Source organism: Emydura macquarii, unplaced genomic scaffold (genome assembly GCF_026122565.2).
Source record: "Emydura macquarii macquarii isolate MOO-44397 ecotype Brisbane River unplaced genomic scaffold, CSIRO-AGI_Emac_v2 contig_2924, whole genome shotgun sequence".
NCBI lineage: Eukaryota > Metazoa > Chordata > Testudines > Chelidae > Emydura > Emydura macquarii.
The window spans coordinates 4,217,386-4,241,567 of record NW_027133061.1 but is presented as its reverse complement, the minus strand read 5'-3'; the positions used below and the strand labels follow the sequence as shown (position 1 = coordinate 4,241,567).

The 24,182-nt window shown below is 44.1% G+C and overlaps 1 protein-coding gene across 3 annotated transcripts; it reads left to right on the top strand.

The window, feature by feature from the left end:
• Positions 1-471: 471 nt before the first annotated feature.
• TUFT1 (tuftelin 1) lies at positions 472-24,182 on the top strand. Of its 3 annotated transcripts, none has more exons than XM_067569522.1 (13): positions 472-614; positions 9,940-10,014; positions 10,567-10,671; positions 11,466-11,552; positions 13,884-13,973; positions 14,374-14,445; positions 15,227-15,340; positions 18,012-18,140; positions 18,753-18,847; positions 19,590-19,695; positions 20,496-20,579; positions 21,911-21,999; positions 22,953-24,182. In XM_067569522.1, exons 1-13 carry the CDS (start codon positions 555-557, stop codon positions 23,014-23,016), a joined length of 1,170 nt encoding a protein of 389 aa, XP_067425623.1. In that variant the 5' UTR covers positions 472-554; the 3' UTR covers positions 23,017-24,182. The 3 variants fall into 3 exon arrangements, with proteins under 3 accessions (XP_067425623.1, XP_067425622.1, XP_067425624.1); XM_067569521.1 differs by having other exon boundaries at positions 21,911-22,011; XM_067569523.1 differs by lacking the exon at positions 13,884-13,973 and having other exon boundaries at positions 21,911-22,011.

The window sequence follows — 24,182 nt, the reverse complement described above, 5'->3', positions numbered from 1 at the left end:
AATTAACAACCAGCCCCCTGCATTGGTACACATTGCAAACGTAACACTGCTCCGCCCCGTACATTGATTTGCACACAAGACCCCGCCCCGCCCCACGATAATTTACATGCAAGACCCCACCCCCTGGTATGGTTCTTTGCATGCAAGATCCCCCCTCGCTGCACGTTAGTTCACCTGGAAGACCCTGACCCTTCCCCCACCCCCGTGCGTTTATTTACATGCAAAACCGCCGCTTTGCTTTCTTTTAATCAGTACACAAACCCCGGCCTACTTTGCATTAATTTACATGTAAGAACCCCCGACCCGCGGTGCACTACATTTACATACAAGACCCCGCCCTGCCTGCGCCCCGAGGCGCCGCGCGCCCGGCTCACGAGGAGGCGGCGCGTGAGGGGGCGGGGCGGGGCGCGCGGGGCCGGCTCAGCCGAAGGCCCGAGCCCGGCAGCGGGGGCGTGGCCTGGGGGGCGTGGCCGGTATATCTGGTGAGGGCGGGGCCCGGCGGCCGGCCGTTGTGTAGTGGCGGTTGGGTGGGAGCCGGAGCCGGAGCCGGAGCGATGAGCGGGGCGCAGCGCGTGTGCACGCTGGTGGAGGTGCAGCCGGACGGCGAGAGCCCGGTGAGCGCCTCCCCTCCCCCCTCTTTCCCCCCCGGGTCTGTGGGGTTGGAGCCCTTTGGGGGGGGGACCCCCCTGAGGGGTCAGGCGCCCCCAGGCTCCTACATGGGGGTGACCAGGCTCAGTGCCCCCTCCCCCCCACGCTGAGTGTTCAGGGCTGGGCCTGGCTCCCTGCGGGTCCATGGGGAGCCCCTCCATTCCTGGGGCTCCCGGGGCCGAGCCCGCCCCTCCATGCCTCTGCTGCTGGTTGCGGCCCCCCCCTCCCCCCGGTGGCTCTGCGGGCACCGCCAGTTCCTGGGGGGGGGTCCCCCAGCTGGTTGCACCCCGTCCCCCTGGCTCTGCGGCCCCCTCCCCTCAGTTCCTGCGGGCTCCCCTCATTGCTTTAGGCGGGACCCTCTGTGCTTGGAGGCTCCCCCAGCTGGTCTCACCCCAGGTGACTTTGTGGCTTTGGGCTTGGGCGTGGTTTGTGGTGGCAGGCAGGATACAAGGGATCCATGGCACCTCTGGTTCCAACTCCAGATGGGGAGCCTGGTGTTAGATGAAGACCCCTGCCCTGATGCTTACGGGGGGGCAGCCCTTTGCAGGGGAGAAGCGGGAAGGCCCTAACCTGGAATTAATGGAGGGTTATGGAAACTCCAGTAACCAGAAAGCCTTTCTGTAGCTGTCCTTGGTTGTTGACATGAAGCTGCCATAGACAGCAGGCTGCTCCAGAAAGGGCGGGTTATCAGACCTTAATGCCGAGCAATAAGAGCTTTGTTTCAATTTCTTACAGTTGCAGTTCTGTGATAAGGTGGTTTGTTTTTCTCCCTTCTGCTAATTTTTTTTGGCTTGTAAAAATGCTAGAAGCCTCATTGAACTCTTATCAAAATACTTTAATGATAGTGTTTATTATGTCCTGTAATTTAGTATTAACATAAGCTTATTTGCTTTCAAATTAGCATTTTTCTTCCTGTGGCACAAGCATGTGTTTCGAGTGTTAAATGCTGTCAGCAGGGTTTGAAGATCAGAATATTCTCTAGGCTAATCAGAAACATTTAACCACCCTCACTAGTGTTGTACTGTCTGGTTTATTTTTTTATTTGAAGAATTTTCAGGCACTCTAGGTCTATGATGATGGGGTGGATAAGGACCTAGATACAAATAAGAAATTAATACTACAAGAATCAGTGCCTGCTTACACCTTTATCTATTTAATATTTATAAATGTACAATTTATATAGCACTCCTTGATGTTGTGCCCACAGTTATGGGTGTTGTAATGTTTACTACATTTGTGGGAAAAATCATACAGACAGCAAATGGTTTTGATATGATACAGATGCTAAATAACTATATCCAGATTGTGCTAATGGAATTGTGTGCTTTATGTGGAGTTTAATGTGCTTTTAGTCAGGGTAATCATTATTCAAATCTTGTTGTTAAAATCTCCAGCGTAATCTAGGTTTCAGCCCGTTGCTGGTAGTAAATGTGTTTTGGTTGTTAAAGACAAAAGCAGGGGTGACGTGATATTTTTTATTGGACCGTCTTCTGTTGGTGAGAGAGACAGGCTTTCGATCTTAGAGAGCTCTTCTTCAGGTCTGGTTTTAGTTAGTCACTTTACAATATAGCTTCTGTTTTGTGTGTGTTTCTTATTTTGTTTTGTTCAAAGTCCTTCTAAATTGCTTTCAGGAGATTTCATTGATAGGAATGCCAGCTCTTGGTGTGGCTGACAGTTCTTGATATAGATGATATTTGTTCTTTGGGTTAGTGATGAGGCAGAAGTTAAAATATACTGCATCTGATAAACTGGGTTTTCCAGAACCCCACGTTTTCTAGACACAGCTCCAGACACACCAAATTGTCCATTTTAGGCCCACAGTTGGTCCTGTGTGTCAGTCAATTGATCCAATTTTTTTTCTACTGTATTAATATATTAGGCAAGAAGCTATATTCTTAGTGTCTTGCGGAGAAATCCAGCCTGGAAAAACATGACTCCTATAAATATACACTGGATTTCTCTCCAGTTCAGCAGAACTTTAATTGTTTCATGTTCAGTTTCTCATTCTCCTTGCCAGTATCAGTCCCCGGGCCTTTGTTCCTATTGATGGTGACTCATTTTTGAGTCTTCTAATGAGAGAATCCTAACTCCCTGAAGCCCTTTCCTACCATATATGGAACAATTGTGGTGTTATGCGTGTATTGCATAACATATTGTGTGGTACTGTAGTGATAAGCAACCTGTAACACCTTGCGTCTTGAACACTTGGCAAACATTACCTAATTACTCTTCACAGTACCGTTCTGGTCAGTCCTGTTCCCATTTGACAAACTGGCACAGATGAAGTGACTTGTCCAAAGTCATCACCAAGTGAATCAGTGCTAGTGTCATAGGTTCCTGGCTCTCAGTCTCAGGCATTCTTTCTTGGTTTCAAAAAAGACCATCCTTTCTTATGTAGCACACCATTCACTTCTTTAGAGATCATAATTTTCTGTCTCTAACTCAGGTTTTTAATTCTCCACTAACCTTATCTTTTTCCTAGACTAACTTTATTGTTTCTGGATGCTCTTGGGAATAGATAGCTGAAACATACTTTGCAGAGCAATGCTCTGTATCTCTTCTTTTAATTAACTCATCCATATCGGTTGTATTCCTGCTTATTTTTGTTCCTAGTGCGTTTCACAGCAATGACTGTCACCATCACAAAGTGAGCTCTACAATTGGGCTTCTCAAACTGTGAAACGTAGTTTAGCTACTGACCCTGTTTCACTTCCCCTTCAACATCAGTTCCCTTACATTGTGGGGGGAAATGACTACATTTGGATGATTTTAAATCTTATGCATTGAAGAATCTGAGAATTTCACACTCTTAAATCAGACCACTCCACCATTGCCACTTGCTCAGAATAAAGACTTGATCAGGGAAGCCAGTTTTTATTTAAAAAAAAACAAACCAACCCACATAAATCTCCCCTAGCTATAGATGGTTCTTCACAGAAATGTAAGGAGAAAATGGTATAAAAATTGTCAGGCTTCCTTTGGCTCTTTCTTAATTCATGAACTCTGTAGTAAATGCTCTAAACGTGCAATTCAGGGTGTGTTGGAAACAAAGAAAATGTGGCAAGTTGCATAATCTTTATGCAACAAATGGCTCAAGGTTAATATGATATTTACTAAGGTGTTGCCATGGGAGGTTTGTTCCAAACATGAGGTTTTTAAAATAGGGAATACATAGCACTCACGCACTAACTCTCACACACCTGTCATGCTACAAGGAACGTGTTCTGCCTCTTGTGGAAAATAACTGGGGGCAGTAATATGTATTTCCTTCGTTTGCAAATTGTTAGTGGTAATTCATTTTTCTAAAAGAGCAGGAGGGGGAAATCAACAGTCATAATTTTAAATGTAGCCGGAAGGTAGATGAGTGGGATTCGTCCCTACTTTAACTTCATTGCAGTTAGTGGAGAATGTCTCTCCGGAGGAGCTGAATTTGGCTCTTTAGGGAAGAGATTAGTGCAGACTTCTGTGTGTGGTCTCCTCTTCACTTAGGATCTTTACAAAGTAAATAGGTGCCTGAATGTACATACTACAGCAGCAAGTTTTGGCCATGCTAGGAGAGTCCATTTCAGCATTTTTTTCCAACTCCTCTTTTCATGGATTTATTCTCCCAGTAAATTAACTTAACCAGGAAAGGTTTCTTTATGCTCATGACACCTCGAACTTAAGCACAAGGAAATCTACCAGAAATTCAATGCAAAATGAATGTTAGTGATAGAGTAAATTTGTGCGGTTTTGTAGATTAATCCTCATTTAGTACAAATAGCAACAGAAATTAAAACATTATGCTGTGTGTACTTGGAGAGGTCTCTGCTTTTCTGAAAGGGCATAGAAAGAATGAGTGACCAGATCATGCCTCTATTTCAAAATTTTCAGGACATTTGTTTGAATTATGTTTAGGAAACTCTTCTTAAAAATGTGAGGCACTTTTATTTAGAAACTGACCCAAGCGGTGATGGATCCATACTTGCCCACAGTTTAGGTATGCTTCATGGAGCTGGTCTGTCTAGCTTTGTTAAACTTGCATCATATCAGTAATGTGTCCGCTCCAAACTTCTCAAATGACTTACTTGGGAGAGATTAGTTTGACAACATTTTAAAGAATGCATGGAATCTTATAGCTGGGATGACTAAAAGTGCCAGCCCCGCTTTAGGAATGTTATTTATGAGACAATACCAGTTCTCCAGGGTTAAATCATAGCTTGTGGTCACTGTCAACATTTTTTCCATAGATAATTTTTTTCCTTTTCTCCCCCACCAGGTATTCCAGAGCAGGCTCTTATTTGCTGTAACAGAATGTCACTGTAGAAATTTAAGCTGTAAATTGAAAGGTTGTGGGGAAAAATTCACCGAATTATTGTCTACCATTTTTGTATCTATGGGGTTTTCTTTAGGTCCTGCCATGATTGAAGCACATCTTCCTCCCAAAGAGCATTATACAAGGATTTTTTGTTTGTGCTATCTTTGCTCTAGGGGTAATGGCTCTCAAACTTCCATTTTGTGGCTCGCTACTTATGATGAAAGTTTTTAGCCTCCCTTCAAGCATCTCCATCTTAATGTTGTATCTTTCCTGTGGCAGCCAGAGGCACCTGTTGGTTGGAAAGGAGGGTATTAAGGGGATGATGAAAATAAGCAGGCTCCAGTGCAATGAGTGGGTCTGGCTGATTAGCTCTCCCCCATTCTGTGTCCGTGCTGTTCATTTCTTGGATGTTCAGATTCATGTTGATTAGCATGGACTCACTCCCCTTTGTTGCTTATGGCCTCAGTTGCTCTAGTAGCACCTGGTGGCTCTGCAGTTTGGTTCAATCCACCTCTATTCCCTAGTCCCTCTGATTTTTGTTTTTGTCTGCACATTTAATCACTATTGAATTTACGTCACATGTACCCAAGAGAGGCAGTTGCGGAGCAGTCGCATAGAGTGTTGTGAGGTGCTTGTGCATTTAGCTGGTTAGGAAATCTCTGGAAAACCAAAAATTCTGGATCGGAGGCTAGGTTAGGCCTAATTTACTGTGGCACAATTTAGGCCTAATTTTACTGTGTTGCTCTAAGAGCACTGAGCTCTCCTGCCGACACAATGAAACCACCTAAACCAGTGGCGGTAGCTATGTCAGCAGGAGTGCCGACATAGCGCCATCCACACAAGCGCTTATGCTGACAGAATTTATATCCCTTGGGGATTTTTTTTCACACACCTGAGTGACAAAAGTTTTGCTGTCATAAGTGCGAGTATAGACAAGGCCTGAGTTTCAGCCATAAGGATTACTAAGGGCACGTCTACACTACAAGCCTAAGTTGACCTATGTTAGGTCGACTTACAGCCACCTCCGTAATTACTGCGGTGGCTGATGTCTGCACTGCCCTGCTTCTGTCGGTGGTGCGCATCCTCAACAGGAGCACTTCAACTGACTGAAGGGAGGCAGCCTGGGTGGCTGACAGCCAAGGCTCTGCAGCTCCCCACCAGGACCCCAGCTGCTTTCCCTTTCCTTCCCCCCGCTCTCACCTTCTGGTTCTTGGCCCAGAGGGATGGGGGAGCCCAGGGCTTCCCTTCCTTCCTACTCCCAGCTGGGGGTTGCTGGGCTCTAGCTGCCCAGCTTTCTTGTCAATTTCTCCACTCCAATATGGAGCTGTGAAAATGACCAGAGGGCTAATAGCTTATGTAAGTAATTCATTTCAACACAGATGCTGCCTCGCCCTCTCATGGAGATGGAATTACTATGTCAGTGTAGTAGGGTGCTTACATCGGTGGGACAAAGCCTCAGTGTAGACACTGGGATAATCAGGCAATGTAGAGCAACTTAACGTAGACCTAATTGTGTAGTGTAGACCAGGCCCAAGACCAGTGATTGCAGCTCTGTAGCTAATTAGTTGCCCCATGGACTGCAAGTCATAGGAATAGTCACTCCTGGTCCTTTTTTGTAGCAAATTTATATAGCATTGAAGCAGACAATACTAGGCTTGCATTGTAGCACATATGCACAGCTTTTTAGCATCAGCAAGACAGTTTTTAAAACATTTCCTCCCTGCAGAGACAGGCTGTTGAAAGATTGTTTAAGGAATCCCAACTTCTAGGCATGCAGTATAAATGACTTTTCACACTGTGTGACACCTTAAAACCCATCCGGGTGCCTTTCACTCTGTCGTTTCTGTGGAGAAGAATCTTGCACTTGTAAACAAGGCTCCAAATGAGACAGGGAAATGAGTATGTTTCAAGAAATTTTCCCTCACTTACAAGGAGCTGACTGATCTAACCTGTTTCTGCCATGCTGAGCTGTACAAACCTATTAAATGAGACAAACATGTTGCTATGAATTAAAGATGAACCTACTTTTATTGATAAACATAATGGTTTATAAACTTTGTATCAAAAAACTCCTTGCACTATCAGATATGTCAAGTGATTGCATATGAATTTAAAAAAGCAGATCACCTGTAATAAGTAGAAGTTGATGTATTTAGGGGGAGACTCAAAGTCGCTTGAAGACTTAGGAGCACAAGATTCAAGGAAAGTCAGTGGAATTTCTACTCTTAGGTTGCTTAGGTGTTATTATGGAATGCAACCCAATTGCCTGGGCAAGCATTGTAGGATGTGATTTCAAAAGCACCTATGTATTTAGACATTCCTCTTATTGCAAGTAGGTTTAACTGCACTTTTTGAAGCCTACTTTTTCTGTAAGTAGCTAATTGCAGCATATTGTGGATTAAATTCTAGTTCATGTGATATACTAACTAACCTATTAAATTAGCCAACATGAAGGTCAATATAGATTGTCCAGTCAGTATTCTGATGTACTCTTGTCTCTCTGTGGTAAGAAAATGGTTCCAGATGGGGGTTGTCTTATTGTGACCTGGACTGGATTCCTGTTAGTCCAATTGTTCTGCAATGCAACTGCCTCATTTGTTTCATACACACGTTCTATGTAAGGAAGTTTCTGGTGAAATATTCCATAAAACTGATTATATATTTCTACAGAATTGCTTTCACCATTGTAAAACTCTGCCATTGACCTTAAATTAGACTAAAACTTGAACTGTTTTGAAAGCACACCTCTGTTTTTAGTTAACTGCCACTCTTTTTTTGTCTGTTATATAATTGGTTTCTCAGAATAATTTCTTAATCATGTTTATGTAAACATCTGCTGGAGTACAAGTCCCAGACAAATACATGTGTTAACATTACTAAATATTTGATCAGTGGTAATGAAGCCATAGCTTAAGGTTGTATCAGAGAATTGGGTTTAACAGGAGGAAAAAAATGGAAATACATGTTAAGTACTTAACACCAGGAAAAAACAAAACTTACAAAATAGCATAGTTAAAATTTGTGTGAGTAATATACTTAGGTATTTTGGAAATAGAAATGGTTTTTGAAATTGGATCCCTACTGAATGGCTTATTTCAGAATCCTTTGTAAAGAATATACATGGAAATTCTACACTACTTCAGGTGTAAATTATAGTGTATCTAGCTTATGGAGCTTTGCATAATTTCCTGTTTTGGAATTTGAGTAATGATTTTATTTTATAACTGACTTGCACCGTGCCAGTCTGAGAGCATTTGATATGCAGCAATCTACATCTGTGTGTGTCAGTGGGTTTGTCAAATTCCAACAGTTCTATTTACACAAATCTCAATATTGGATTCCTAACACTGGAGCCGTAAAATTACAGAAATGGCAGGCTAGAAGGGATTTAGAGAGGTCTAGTCCAGCCCCCTGCACAGAGCCAAGACCAAGAACACTTAGACAATCTGACAGGTGTTTTTCAGGAGACATTTGTTAAAAGTTCTATTTTTAAGAAAACAAAAAGAAAATCATCTTCAGAGTGAATTCTGCTTTTAACATTTCTTTGTGTGTATGTCAGTTAAGGCTGCATGGTAGCCTGTGAAGGCTTGGGTGTTCATGGAAGGAGAATAGTAAGTGCTCAGAGTTGCTAAGTTTTATACTGGGATAGGCAGAGAAACAAAAGTGTGGCTGTTGACTTTAGCTGTTTGTTTCCTAGTCCATGAGGAAAATGTTGTTGAAGGAGAATAGAGCAGCCTTAACAAACATTAAATGAAGTTTTGTCTGTGCACATCGGTTGATCTGGATTTTCAAAATGATTGATCACCCTGTCTAACTCCGGTTGTCTGATCTAATAGGTAATTACCACCCCCACCACTAATTAACAAGGGGCTGTTTGTGTACCCTAGATCTCCCAGCCACTTCTTCCTAAACTTCGGAGAAGGGATGGGCTTTGCAGCATGCTCATTCTGTTGTGAGTGGACCCAACTGCTGGACTCTTGTCTCTGAGTAGTGACTGGTCTCTGTTCCAAGCTTTGGGTCTCTTGGGCCTGCTTTCGGGAGCAGATCCTGCATCTGTACCCCTTTCCTGGGTTGTGGGGATCCTGAAAATAAATGGCATTTACAAAGCAAGATGGTGGTCTCAGTTTGGCACAGACCTTCTCCCAGTCTATCAGACCTTCGGAGAGTGCACCAGTGGCAACCAGCGCTTTTTTAAACTGAGAGCCCTCGGACTATATTGGTCAAAGCTATGGCATAGACTGAGAGATCTCTCCGATGGCCAGGTCCCAAACCTGCTTCATAGATGAAAGCCAATCATCTTATGTGCCGCTTGGCACATAATAGGCAGGCAGGTTGCAGAGCCCTGGTGGTATACACTATTGGCGGAAAGCATGGCTTAAATGGACAGATGCAATCCGCAACAGCTTCAATTTCTGGGGGTTCTCAACCTCCATGCAGAGTGCAGTGAAGTTGGCTAGCTTCAAAGTGCTAAAAGAAGGGATAAATGTGTCAGTCTTTCCCATCTGAGGGAAGGTGCTAATGCAGAACAGTTACTTTCAGAAGTAGCCTTGGATCTATGGCAACCCCTAAATGACCAGCTTGTATCAGAAAATGACAAGGAGCAGGCTTTCCGGCCTAGGGACTAATATAATCATTACCAGGTCATCTGATTGCTTCCTCAATCCAGGGATGCTTCCTCAGTTCTATTTGGGGCTTTGCTATCCAATCTCCTATTGTAACAATGTATTTATTTTCTAAAAGAAATTTTCACTTCAAGTCCTCCCTTTTTTAATACTAACTATTTTACTACATTGACTATAATCAAGATCAAAAAGTTATAGACAGGACTTGCCCTCATGTTGATGCAGACAATCATCTGACCTTGGAAAGAAAGTAAATTGGTATTTGAGACTTGTATTTAACTATGTCAAATGTTGGATATGGATACAAAAAACATTTTAAACCATGGAGCAACATTAACCATTTTTAATTAAAATCTGGAATCCTTCTTACAGGACAGTGTGAAAGTGCTAAGGCTGACGTTGCAGAATGACCTTCCAGGGGAGAGACGTGATCAGGTGAAACAAAAGGTATGTTGTGTTCCAGGCATGAACATTCTGCTCTGTGTAGGAATCACTGCTACTTTTCTGTGATACGTTTTGAATTTTATCAAAGGACTCCATGCTAAGGGCTGTTAAAAACCAGCAATTTAAAAATAAGTAGTAATCTCTTCTGTTCTGGCTTATATGTAAAAGCTATTGTTCACAATAACTTTTTGTATGGGAAAGAACTGTGTAAGAGATCATAGTCAAACTATGCTATGCTTGCTATTTAGAGAGAACTTCCTCTTCTGAGCTGCATCAGTATTTACTGATTGCAAATCGATTAAAGGAGCATCCTTTAATTACCGTAGCTCCTAGGGGTCCCTATCATGTACAAGGGCCCCATTGTGCCAGGGGCTGTATAAACACAGAACAAAAAAAAGTCCCTGTCCCACAGGGTCTAGACTGCATTTTACATAGCATTCCTCTAATAAGTGCTTGATGCTTATTTGTCTAGAAAGCTGGCTGTGCTAGGTCCAGACAAGATATGCAAACAAGTCATCTCAATATCTAAATGTTTTACTATGTTATCTTTTGCAGCCTGTTGGAAAGGCCTTTGCTATGGTGGCCAACAGATCAACTAATGGCCATTCACTGGCTTCAGAATGCATCAAATCCAGTGATGGGCACGAGGAAATCATCAAGGTTAGTGTTAACTGTGGTTCCCAGCTCATCTGGATAATTAATTTTCACAATTAATTTAGGGGAACATAATATGCATTAAGACTAAATTAATCTTGTTTAATGTTAGACATAAGCTAAAAATCTAGATTTTTTGGCTGTGCAAACAAAGAATCTCTGCAAGCATGGTTAGTAGTGTCCTTAATTGGGTAGGAGAGCCTGTGGCAATGCTTGCAGAGTGGGTTTTCTTTCAGGAGAAGCTAATTTTAAATGTAGAAACCTTGCATTGTTCCAGGAAATTAACTTCAGCAGAATTGTGGACTAACTTTCCCAGGTTTAATGGAATGAACTTGATAAACTGGAACTCTTAAAATTCAAAAGAAAAATGGCATCTCAGGAATGTTTAGGCCCCACACCCTGTGAACCCTAAGGGAGATCGTGGAGAAATCAACAAATGCTTTAAAATCATCCGAACATAAAAATCAGGAAGTGAATAAAAGTTAATTAGGGGGGAAAAACTGATGGCAGTAACTATAATCAACTACTTCTACTGAAAAGGTCAAATTAGAGGCTGACGTTTTCAAAGCCTGATAAAGGATTTGGGTGGCCAATTAAAATTAATGGGAATTGTGTGTCCAAATCCCAGCTACAGTATCCTTATGAAGGAAGGACTAGAGGTGGAAAAGGGGCTTGGAAGATCTTAGAGGGGTTCGAGAGCTCAATTTCTCAATGTACCTGACTGTTTGACTGTAACTATTTTGGTTTGTCTCCTCTGTAACTGAACAGCTATTTCACTGCGTTGTTTCTTTCTGACTCAGGTTTACTTAAAAGCAAGGGCTGAGGACAAGGTGAAGCATGAAAAGAATGTCAGTCAGCTGAAAAGCGAAGTTCGTTACATGCAAGAGGTAGCTTTTTGGTTTCAGAATTAATGTACAATGTGTTGCTGACTTAACCCAACGAAAGTCTGGATTCACAGCTGCCTGTTGGAGGCTTATCTCAAGTTTTGGTGCCCTCAGCTTCCAGTGGCAATGTTTGAAGTATCTGTGTCATGGCAGAAGTATTCTCTTTGCATACAGGAATCTTCCTTCACCCCCCCCAAAAAAGAGTAGAAAATCGTGTAGCTGTTTTTCCTAAGACTAACACTGCCATAGAGTAGAGGCATTTTGCAGTGTTACATTGGATAAAGTGCAAGTCAGCTGTGTGAGAGCTGCATGACTTTTGCCTAAGCTCTCCCCAGCCACACCCAGGCATGTCACCCAGAGCCGCCTCTTAGTAGGCAGTTTTGTAGGCAAGGCTGCACCTGCCTACGGAAGTCTGATGTCAGACACTTCAAAGGTTAACCCTTCCAGTTGGCGGCCGTTATGGGACTGGACTGGGTTGCGGGTGGGAGATAGCTGGTTGTAATTTAAACCATTTCCATATTTTGCAGTAGTGGGGTCTAGGCTGGTCTGTCTGGCTTCACTTTTAAATGAAACTTAAATGTCTCCATAATGGTCTATTGTGGGGGTTTCTTGCATCTTCTCTGGGAGATGGGATATTAGGTCAGATAGCCCAACATCTGAGCAGGTAGGACAGTTCCTATGCCTCCATTCTACATTATCTTTCAGAATCTTGGCTTCTAGCTTCTCAGCCCAAATGCATTTCCCCCAAAGAAAATAAAAATATTTCCTGCTGTCTCTTCACTGTGGTAATCATACTACAGACCTGGTTGGACTGTTTGAAAGCTCTTGGAAATTAATTGAAAAGCACAAAGGCTTTAGCCGTCTTGGCTATTAGAGATAAATTGCAATGGCTCCAAGTCACCAAGATGCTTTAATCTTGGAATGCATGTGCTAAGTCTCTGGGATTTCAATTTTATTAACCACTCTTCACTTGTTACAATGAGTTCTCATTGGGTGTGTATTGGTCAGGGTGTCCCTCACTTCCAGTGATGTGCATTTGGTATAAGTGACAAGTTTCAAGAAACAGTCATGTTAATGGTGTGACTTAGGCCTCATCTAAACACAAGTTGTAGCACTTTAACTCTGTCTGTATGGGAAGGGGAATAAGCTATACCAGTAGAATAAGGAAGGATGGTCCAATGGTCAGGGCACTGGCCTAAGATGTGGGAGTGTTTAATGCCCTGCTCTGCCATAGACTTTCTGTGTGACCTTAAGAAAGTCACTTAGCCTCTCTGTGCCTCAGTTCCCTCATCGGTTAAATGGTGTTAATGCTTCCCAACCTCATAGTGGTGTTGAGAATAAATACATTAAAAGACTGAAGCGTTTTGAGAACTGCTGATGAAAACTGCTATAGCAGAAATAGGCATGGAACTGCATTTGCACTAGGGGTTGTACTGGTATAACTATATCAATAAATAAACCCCTAACAGACATAATTATTATACCCATAGAATATATTATATCCATAGAAAAACTCTGCAGAATAGGCCTTTTACCTATTACCATAGTTGAAGCAGCTCTTGTGCTTTATAAGAATCCTGAATCAGTGACTGGTGTCATCATGATATCACATGCCACGCAGCATAATCACACTTGCTGTATGATCTTGGCTCTTCGGTGCCGCAGATTTCTCTTCTACGATGAGTCAATACATATCTCGCAGAGGGGGATTGAGAGCTTTAAAGCTAGGAAAGTGCTTGGCGGTCCTTGTATGAAAAGTGTTTATCGATGCAGAAAGTAAATGCTGAAATATCAGCATTTTAGCCTTGATGTCACTATCGCTGGGTAGTGACCCTGTAAAAGTTACTGGATTCATTTTCTCTAGTGACTAATTCTGTATCACAGGTGCAATTCAAGACGTGTACTTGTCAGTAAACTCCCATATGGCTGAAGACACATGGGCATAAGATGTATGGAATAACAAGGATCTGTTAGTCACTTCTGTTTGTTGTAGTTTTCAATGTACTCTTCCAAAGAAAATTAAACGTAAATGAAAAATCAGCATACACATTGGTAGTCCCTCTTCTGTCCTTTATACTTTAGCTTTAACTATACACAGCAAGACACTTGTAGTCAATGCTGTTTGCTGGTGAATATCAAGTAAATCAGGGACTTTAGTGGCAGGTTTGATACGAGACAAAGATCTGCTTGCTTGTCTGACCTCAAATCCTGGCATGTAATGTCTTTACACCCTGTTTTTGGGACCTAACCTACATGTGCGTTTGATGTATATTGAAAAGAATAACTGACACTGTTGTCCATACAGACGAAGCTAAATTGACTTGCATTTACCAGGCTAGAAGTTCTTTGAAGAAGCTGCGGGAAGATATAAGTAGTAAACTTGAGAGCAGACAAGAAGTTAAGCCTAACCTGCAATGTGCAAAGGTAACAGGAACATTTCTTGAGTCAACTTACAGCGGCACTTCCCTTCCCCAGGGGAGAGATACCACCTTTCGATAAAAGTAACAGCAAAATATGGCCTAGAAATAAAATCCCCATGGCTGATTAAAAGCCCATTAAAAGACCTTCTTTAGAGGAAGAACTGAGAAATATGTGAACCAAACGAGAAGGATTCAGCAAGCTAAATGTATTGGCTGTTCGAATGCACTAGTGCACTTTCATTCTTTCTGAACCTGCTACAAAGAATACATTGCTTTTTTTTTTTTTTAAAGCTGTTACAGCAATACAAAGATAACGCTGATGGAAGTGTTCTGTCTGTAACGTCTGAGTCTGGTTTTATGAGGGAGGGTCACAGTTCTTGATGTTTTTGTTTTTTTTAAAATAGGTAATTTTAGAAAAACAGAATGGAATCTGGCGGTACCCTGATGGCTTGCATAGGAACTCCTTGGAGGATCAGGTATGAAACAAAAAAAAAGAAACTATATTTTGAGCTGTTAGATTTGGTTTCTTTTAAATCTTCGCTTCAGGGGCAACTTCAAACCTATAACTGCTCTAAGATCTTCCTTGCATTCCAAAGCTCTCTGATACTGTTCCGGGTTTGGTTAGAAGTTGTCTGATTTTTACATGCAATTAAGCCAGCTGCTCTGGTAATGAGCTCACATTCTTTTTAAATCTCTGCAAGCACAAGGGTCCTTTTCACATGAGCCTTTTGGATGCAGGGATAATTAAGGAGTCCATCTGGTCTGAAGTTTGTGCAGTTAGCTGTATATTGCTCAGTTTTCTGCAAACTCAGCCTGTCTCTACCGTAGTGGCATTCCATACTGCAGACTGGCACAATACAATGCTGCAGGTCTTAGCCAATAGTTTGAAAGCCATAACTAAGGGTGGCAGGATTCAGTAATCAGTCAGTGTTGTAAGCTGTCATGACTTGGTGGTTTTGGAGTACATAAGGGTGGCTCATGGCAACATTCTGAAAACACCATGGCAGGGTCTGAAAGGAGACCGAAGAAAATCACGTGAAAATGCATTATTTTAAGGGCCCCAAGAAACTGACTGTGTGGGTTGAGAATTGGTTCTTTTACTTGTTAGTTTTATTTAGACAACTTCTGCAGCTTTTTTGTAGTTACTTTTGGCCAACAACTTATAATATTATTGGCTCTTCCACATGCAGAAAAAAGAATGCATCTGTTCTTAGTGTCCAACTTGAGACAAATAAAGCTTTCATGCTGTGTTTGCAGGAGGATGATTATTCAGCAGAAGACATAGAAAAAATTCGTGAGACAGCAAAGAGATTGTTCACGAAACTGCAGGAGGCTGAGAAGCGACATCAGTCAGACAAGACAGCTTTTGAGGTGAATACACAGTAGTAATGAGTCCTTCAACCATGAATTCCCCTCCTCCTCCCCCCCCGCCCCCCCCCCCCGACAGTCTGAGATATGCTAACCCTTTCCAGGCACTGTTAGCAACATCCACATTTGTGGGTTTGTACAGCACCTAGCACAATGAGGCCATGATCCATAACTGGGGCTCCTGGCTGAAAGCACAATACAAAGAATACATTACAATTGAAACCAGGTTGGGGTTATGCAGTTGTGCTGGCCTGCGTGGTTGGGGGACGCTTCTGAAGAGATGCTGTTTAAGGTAGTTTTAAACCCAGAGAGTAGCTAGGCTTGAATGGCTTTTAACAATGATAGATTTTAAAAAATGGTGGCTAGTTCACACCAGCCAGCCCAACCAGCCTCTTCCCCAGGCGAGGTGGAAAGGTTAAATTAAACCTGGTGATTGCCATTAATGTCTTTACAGTTTACAGATTAACTAAATATGTACAATCAGTAAACACATTGCATTGGAATTTTCACTGACTGGTCTTAATTTATACAATGGCTATTTCCAGGAAATGTTAATTAAACAAAAGGTAAAATTGTAATGACTTTAATGGTGGCAAAGTGCTTGCTAAGACAAGTGGTGTTTTGGCCATTTTTGCTTAGCCTCCTCCAATTTCTACTTATCCTGTTAATTACGTACATAGGACGTCCTAGTGCTCATCACAATCATATAAGCATCTTGCATGTTGCAGTGAATTGCCTGGATCACTCAGGTGGTGGAGCATCAGATTCTTAAGCTGAGGGTCCAGGGTTCAAGTCCTTGTTCAAATGGTAGAACTCCTGCATTACGCAGGAGGTAAGACTAAGACGGTCACAGTAATCCCTTCTGGCCTTAGAACAAACTTTGATTTAGGGAAGTATTATCTCCATTTCACAGAAGGGGAAAGTGGGGTACAGAGGTGAAGTGACTTGAACAGGGTCACATAGGAAGTCTGAAGCAGAGCCAAGTATTGAAGCCAGCCAGATCTGTTGTCCAGTGTCTTCTCCACAACACAATCCTTCCTCTTACAGATAAATTTTTAGCTTGTTACATCAAGATCACGTGTTGGTGGTAAAGGGATGTGGCACAAGCTAGGCAGCAGGGATCCCACCATGTTTTCACATAAAATAACTTTTATGAAATGGAAACATGTGGGCAGGTTTATGAGATGGTGGCTGAATTCGTTTTCACCCAGCTGTGTTTGTATTTAGATATTGCTTTAGGGATGTAAGCAGATTTTGCAGTGAAAGTAACTTAAAATAACACTTCCTGTGTGCTTGGTGCTGACACAGCAGGATGTCTCCCGGTGCTCCTTTCCCCAGCTCTGGGGATTAATGGTCCCCTTTTGTTTAGGAAGAACGATCTGGGTTGCAGTGTGGCATTGTCATGTTGACATATGTATATATGGAGACTTCATTAAATGTAATGAGCTCTCGGGGATGAGGGGTCCTTGTGGGGGGATACTTTAGGTTTTAGTTCCATCATTTCAGTGGTTCCAGACTCCATTTCCTTTCATGGAACTTGAGTGAATTGTTATCTAAGAGAAATATCCCATTACCCCTGTGTGTGTGTGTGCTCCTAGAGGGAATCCTGCCCTCCTCTCCAAAGCAGGATGTGTGTTCGGGTGATTAAGAGCTAAAGGAACTAACAGGTGGGGAAACACAGGTAGAATACTTAGGTTGAGCTTAAATTTTAAGTGCAGATTAAGGCTCCTGAAAAGCCGGTGGCTGCCGCCTGCCACTCAGCTGGGACCAGGCAGGAAGCAGGCGGCTGCAGCCCGGCTTCCTGGGACTGTAGCAGCTGCCGCCTGCCTCCCAGCTGAAAGCTGTGACTGGGCAGGAAGCAGGGGAGCTGCCATCTGCCTTCCCCAGAAGCCGAGGGCTGCTGTACATCTCCCAGCTAGGATCTGGGATTGGGTGGGAAGTGGGCTGCTGCTGCCAGGCTTCCCCAGAAGTCAGCAGTTGCTGCCCGCCTCCCCTTCTCTTCCCCCCCCCCCCTCGAGTACTCCCTGCCTGTGTCTCGCATACGTATCACAGGTTGAGAAACTACGGCCTAGGGGATTGGGTGTTAAGAGCTGGTCTATACTGGGAACTTGCATTGGCATAGCTATGAAAAATCCACCCCCTGAATGACATAGTTAAGCTTCCCTAACCTCCAATGTAGACAGCACTAGGTTGACAGAAGACCTCTCCCATTGCCCTAGCTACCACCTCTCCGGGAGGTGAATTACCTATGCTAACAGGAGAACCCCTCTGGTCGGCATAGGTGGTGTCTATGCTGAAGTGCTGTGCAGCTGTGCAGTGCAGCTGTGCTGTTGTAGTGGTTCATCTGTGAAATGAGATGGTAAACGGCCATCCCGCTTCTGGCTGAGTGCTGATGCGTTTTCTGGCGTTTGGTGATTGTTGTCTCCTTTGCCATGGGATTTACGCATCCATTCGTCTGAAGTGCTTCAAAGACAGAGCTTTGTCGCGGGGCTCCTCTCTCTCGCACTGTGGGCTCTTGGCCAGAGGACGCCTGGCTTCCTTCAGCAAAATACACCTGCCGAGACGAAAAATGCCATCCCATCTTTAAAATGCAGTCACTCAGAGAGGCCTCCTCACAGTCTTTATTGACTGGGTGAGGATCAGAAACATCTTTCTTTTGTGTCCTGTGTTGCAGATGACGACCTCTCAGTACCAGAAAGAAGTGGCGCAAACCAGTGCGGCTCTGAAGAAGGCTGAGGAGGGCATGGCGGAGAAGGAAGTGAAGCTGGAGGAGCTGCAGAGGCTCATGTCAGGGATGGAGAAGGTACTGCTGCTTAGAGATCAACGTGGGGCTTGCCTGATGGCCTAAGTGGCCTGGCCGCTCTGTCAGGTGCTCGCTGAAGGGTTGAGTGCTTGCAACACGTAGGGTGCCGGATGCTGATCAGCTCTAGGGTGTCGCTGTTGTAGCACAAGTGCCTCCGCAGCAGCAGAAAACGTGCCAGCTGTCTGCCGAGTAGCCATTCGCTGATGGCTTCTGGGTAACAAGTTCCAGGGGATGAGTGTCCATGTAGTGGTAACCCCTAGCACAGCTGGCACCTGTGTTGGCATCCTTGGTGAAGGTGTGAGCCAGCCATGGAGACTGAGCTCCCCTATCCCCATCTAGGGCAAGGTTGAAGCACAGTGGTAGAGCGTGGTGTGGGGGAAACTTGCACTGCTGCCGCCCCTGTCCTGTAAGTAAATGGAGAATTTCCCTCTTCTTGTGTTTCCTTTCATGAGCACTAAGTTTCCATGAGATACGGGCTGCAGGATCAGCTTCTCTGCTGAAAGCCAAGGTGGACTCCTGGGACTGCCCAGTGCTACGGAGCCTGATGCCTTGTGTTTGCCCTGAAAGAGAGGCCAGAGCCTCTGTTGTAACTTGTCTTCTGATCTGCTGCAGGAACATCAGAATTTGCTGCTGAGGATGAAAGACAGTGAAGCAGAGCTGGAGAAACTGAGGAGCCTGCAAAATGACAAGCTTGTCGAACAGGATAGGTGAGGCTGAGCCTCGGACAGGGATGCCAAGACTCCTTCCCAACAGTCAACGATTTGGGAGAGAACCCAGGAGGCAGGCAGCTCGCTGGGGCATGACTTCACATTCTTGTGGAGGGCGGATGTAGCTGCTTGCAGAATGTCAGGGTTTTCTCAAGCAGATGACTAATCCTGATGTTCCTACTGCAACCTGCTGTGCCCCTTCCTTAGAGTTTGAGCACAGGCCTCAAGTACCCTTGTTTGGAAAAGCAAAACTCTCGCATCCAAAGCCTGGCCACGCCACTCCTGTCTCAGCTCCTTCCACTAGCTTCCTGTTTGCTCCAGGATCTAAGTGGAAGTGGCCTTGGTTTATTAGAGCACCTTACTCCAGGTAAACTGAGGCCTTGTCTTTCTCTGCTCAGTTAACATCATTGGCCTCTGTCCCTCCACTCAGTCTCTGCTCCTGTTGGTGCACCTGTTGTCTGGAGCAGCTGTCTTGTCTCTAGGACTCATTGTCTCATAGAACCCCATTTCCCTTTTACTGTCTCTACCTATTACTACTGATCCGTTTCTGGTAAGTGGCTGGGGTTCATGCATGTGTACAGAAGACACTGACTTCCATGGCAGAGTAAACACAGCTTTAGGGAGGCTCTGCAGCATCTTATTAGGGGATCCGGTGAGATGTCTATGGTGAAATGCTCAGTTCTTTCTTCCTCTGCTAATCAGGTAGATGGCTTTCTGACTCACTCGCATGTCTCCTTCCCAGGTCGGCCAAACTAGAGAAGGAAGTTGCCACCTTGCGGGAGAAGATCCATCATCTCGATGACATGCTGAAGAGTCAGCAGCGCAAAGTCCGGCAGATGATTGAGCAGGTGAGTGCCTTGCCATGGAGCCAGGGGTTAGCAAGGAATGGCTTCCCCCCCGTGTTTGTACAGCGCTGAGCACAATGGGGGCCTGGCCCATGACTAGGGCTCCTGGGGCTAAAGGAATACAAATAATACAAAAGATTGCTGAGTATGCAGAATTCGACTAGAGTGCCATAAAACTATTTTGAGACCATCTTTAAGGAAAGGCAATGCTTGCTTTTCATTGGGAGGAGGAAACCGGACCAAGGCAGTGCAAAGTGTGCTCAGTGTCTCTTGGCTGAGTTAGCATGAGCCGAACTCCATACAGAACCTCTTAGCTTGGTTCTGAATGTCTACCAGAGGGAGCTGTTTGAAAATATCACAAAGCAGTTTCCACCCTGCTGCCCTCCAGTGTGGTGATGGTCCTCAAGGGAGCCAGGTGTGAAAGGTCTGGTCTTCTAAAGGAACAGTCGCAATGATGGGAATTGGACGGGGGTGCCTGATGAGACCAGTCACTTGGAAATAAAACCAGTTGCTGTGTATATCAGCAGTGAATTTGGCCCATTGTCTGCAGTGGGGCCCAGCAATAGATCTCTGGCAGTGAAATAGTTAATTCTAGACCGTCGCCAAGGTCTGAGACTCCCTTGCCCAGAACTTTGAGTTCCTTTTCCCTGATCTAAAATGACGTAAAACCTGTAGTGAATATTATTTTTTGGCGTTAATCTGAAAAGACGGCAGGTTTAAATCTGTCCCGCTTTCTTGATAACTTGTCTAGCATAGGCACGTCTGAGATGTCTTTAGTCATCTTGATTAACTTCCCTTTGCAGCTCCAGAATTCAAAAACAGTGATTCAGGCGAAGGATGTGATTATTCAGGAGCTCAAAGAGAGAGTTGCCTATTTGGAAGCTGAGGTATGTTTGTTTCCTTAGATTAACTGAGCTGCTTTTATAGGCCTTTTGTTTTCTCAAAGTGCATGTTGGAGATAAAGCCTGCTTTAACCGATAATTGATAAGATCTATCCCCATAAACTTGAAATATGTCACATGATTATTTTGCAAGTCACTTTAACGTTGGAAACAACTAACTGGAATGTATGGCATGAACTTTGCTTTTGCTTTGCAAGCACTGTGGGCCACCCAGTCAGGGTGACAGAGACGCTGGCAAGACCTTAGCATGCAATGTGCCTGTTGCACAAGAAAGGACAGATCATGCTAGAGTTGAAAGTCTGTAGGTTTGTATGGTTTCTGCTGAACCATTTTCTTATGCTTTGCTGTGTCTTTTTTGTAGTGAAGCTGGATTAGTGCAGCAGCCACAATTTCGGTCTAGTCCGGAACAGTCTCAGAAAGCACATTTCCATAGCAATGAAGCTTTCATTTGATTTGCAAAGATGGCGTCCAAAAGGCATGTACATGCCAATAATAATATTGCAAAATGCAAAGTTGCATTCCAGGGTCCGTGATATTGGAATGTCACATTGATCTCCTTTCCCACTAAAACTGAGCATGTGCTGGCAGCTTTTAACCATTCTCTTCCCTTCATGGTGCCTTGGCATTTTGCTAATCAGTGCAGAGGAGAATGGGGCCCTGAGTGCATGTCACCCTTTTCTTGAACCTGAAGGCAGAAAACTTAAATGGCTGCCATTGGACCAGCAGAATATATTTGTCACTTCACTGTAAATATGAATGTAACTTGGATTTTAGATTAATCTCATATCTTCTTGTAGAACTGCCAAGCTATTGAAACCTTGATGGCGGGGATACTGGGGCATGAGCTCTGTTTGGATCATAAAAGCATCAAAGCACGTTCTAGGCTGCAGTTTGCATGGAGGAGGGTGAATTACAAAGCCCCAAGAAATTCATCTGCGCTTCCCCATCCCGACTCATCCTTGGGCCCCTAATTAACATGCAGTGTGTTCAAAGATGAGTTGACCTCAGGTCCTTGGCAAGTTTTACTCCCTGCATCTATTGTTTGTCCAGCATTGTGCCATGTGGTCTTCTGATGCAAAGGGTTAACATAGCGCACAGGTTCCCAAATTGTGGTAGACGCATCACCAGTGTGTACCACCATGATGGTCCATCAGTGCTGTTCACAACAATTTTTTAGGAAGGTAGTAAACCGATAACACATGGGGATTGCTGATATAGTGCTCTGCTCATTGGAGTTGATTATGCCACCACCCATGCCACCACTTTGGCCTTTCTCCCCAGACTGTACTGAAATCTTAGTCTGGTCTGTGTTTCAGAATCTGGAGATGCACGATCGTATTGAGCACCTGATCGAGAGGCAAACAAACCCTGGCAACCATAGCACCAGACCTCGCTCAAAATCAGAGTACGTGAGCAGGTAAGCAGGTGGCCTGCACTGACGTGTGGAGGAAGGCAGAGGCCAGGTTTTGTGGTGTCCAACTTCAAGCTGCTTCTCCTGCAGGGAGGTGTGAGCTAAGCACTGGCCTAGGAGGCAGGAGATTTGGGTTCTGATCCTGTCACTGCCTCTGTGTTTGCCCTGTACCAAGTCATTTTTTCACTCTGTGTGCCTCAGTGTCCCCATCTGTAAAATAGGGAGATACTTTTTTTTGTGGGAGTGCTTGTGAAGCTTTATTCACTGTTAAGCACCCAGGCCCCTGATGGAAGGCACTAGCAAGAGGCAAAGCAATCGTATCCCTCTGCTTTAGTTTCCTGGTCTGTAAAGGGGGTACAAGACTTGTCAACCTCGCAGGTGTTAGGATTGCCTAATGATCTTAGTGGCTGAAAAGTGCTGTTTATCTTAGGAGTCATCTGTTGCTGTAGCAGACGTTTTGCCATGTGTATTGTAGTGTAGTTGTTAGGGGAGCCACCGTCTTAATTAAGCATGAGATTTTTTTTTCCTAACTCTGGATAAAAATATTGGCAATAAGCCCACTGGTGGAATTGACTTCAGAAAACAAACCCTAGAAGGAAAGAGGGTCTGGTGGCTAGGCCACTAGATTGGTTTGGAGATGGGGATGGAGTTCCCAGCTCTGCCACTGCCTGCCTGTCTGACCTCTGCCAAGTCCCTGGGTCTCTATAGGCCTCCATTCCCCCACACAGTAAAATGGGGAAATATCCCTACCTCACGGGGGCGGAGGTTCAATGCATGAATATTTGGGAGATGATCAAAGATTGATGTGAGGGGGCATATAATAACCCAGATAGATCCAGAGAGTGCCTAAAGAACCCAGATTGATAGACATGCTTCAGAATTTGAGCCATAGCTCCCATGCATCGGGTTGATCAGCTCCTCAGCACTTTCCTTTCTTTGTTTTGTAGTAAAAGGCTGGCAAAGCCCCTTGGACCCAAGCCCCTCCCTCTCATCAGAGTGCTGGAAACATGAGCTCTCCTGGGCATGGCTTCTGAAATGAAGAAACTCACCATTTGCTACTGCTGCCTGAACTTTACTGCCGTTCCCTGGCCTGTGCATGCAGCCTATTGGACTGCCTCCCCCTGTGCTCCCCGGACAAACAGAGGGCAATGCCTCAAGAGAACTGAAGTGCTTCCAGGACCAAGCTGTCACCTGGGGGGAACTGGCAGAGCAGTGAGGCCTACTGAACTGACATCTCCATACTGCTGTCTGCAGTAGCTTTGTGATGAGTTATGGTATCTGATGTGGTGTCTGGCTGGGGAACATCCAACCCATGTGTGTATATAAAAGACAGACCAACTTACACCAAGCCCTAGAGTTAAACTAACTTTTCCTGGTACAAGCCTTTTTATTATTACTTCATTTGTTTAAGCTTACTGTTGCTCTGTGAGCAACTTACAGCGCTCTATGCCTTTCTTATGCCTCAGTGGAATCCTGCTTTTAAATTGTAATTAATCAATATGGACTTTAAGTTATCAATCTTCTTTTTTAAGAAAGATCAGCACCTAAAATCATGCTCTTGAAACCACAAAGATTCCCATGTTTCTCTCCCAATCTGCACCAAACCAGCTGACTCCAACTGACATCCTCTTAAGGTCCGGCTCCTCCCTCCTGTGGTCACAGCAAATGCTGCATGTGGCTGTGACTGGGATACATCCAACACGAGGCTTTTCAACAGCAGCATAGAGATGAATCTTACCCAGATCTGCAAAAGTATAAAAGCAGAGGTTGTCCAGTTCCCACTTGTATTTATATCAGTAAATTATTAGTGCCTTCAGATTAGCTTGGAAACGGGCACAAGTGCTAATGCCATAGTTTTATGTAGCATATTTAGTGCGTGCTTGTTTTTCTTATTTAAATGGAAGATAGTAACCAGTTTTCCTGCTGGGCTTGGAAGTTATTATATAACTTGTATATGATTTGAAAAGGAGCAGCCTTCTCTTTTTTTCTACGTCTCTGGCAGAGGAAAGATGTCAGCATATGACACGTATCTCTCTAAACTAGTATAGAGAGGCAAAACCAGTCCTGTAAAAGATACACCTATTGAATAATCTCTTAATGCAGAAAACCATATGCCTTACATAGCCGTCCAAATAATCTGTGGTGGATTTAATAAATGGTTAATAGTGCACATGTGA

What these genes read in the sequence shown, in the direction of transcription:
- TUFT1 (XM_067569521.1), top strand. Translation starts at nt 555, where the DNA reads ATGAGCGGGGCGCAGCGCGTGTGCACGCTGGTGGAGGTGCAGCCGGAC. An exon ending in CTAACCTGCAATGTGCAAAG is followed by an intron (nt 13,974 to 14,373) that starts GTAACAGGAACA and finishes TTTTTAAAATAG; the next exon opens with GTAATTTTAGAAAAACAGAA. An exon ending in GGAACTCCTTGGAGGATCAG is followed by an intron (nt 14,446 to 15,226) that starts GTATGAAACAAA and finishes CTGTGTTTGCAG; the next exon opens with GAGGATGATTATTCAGCAGA.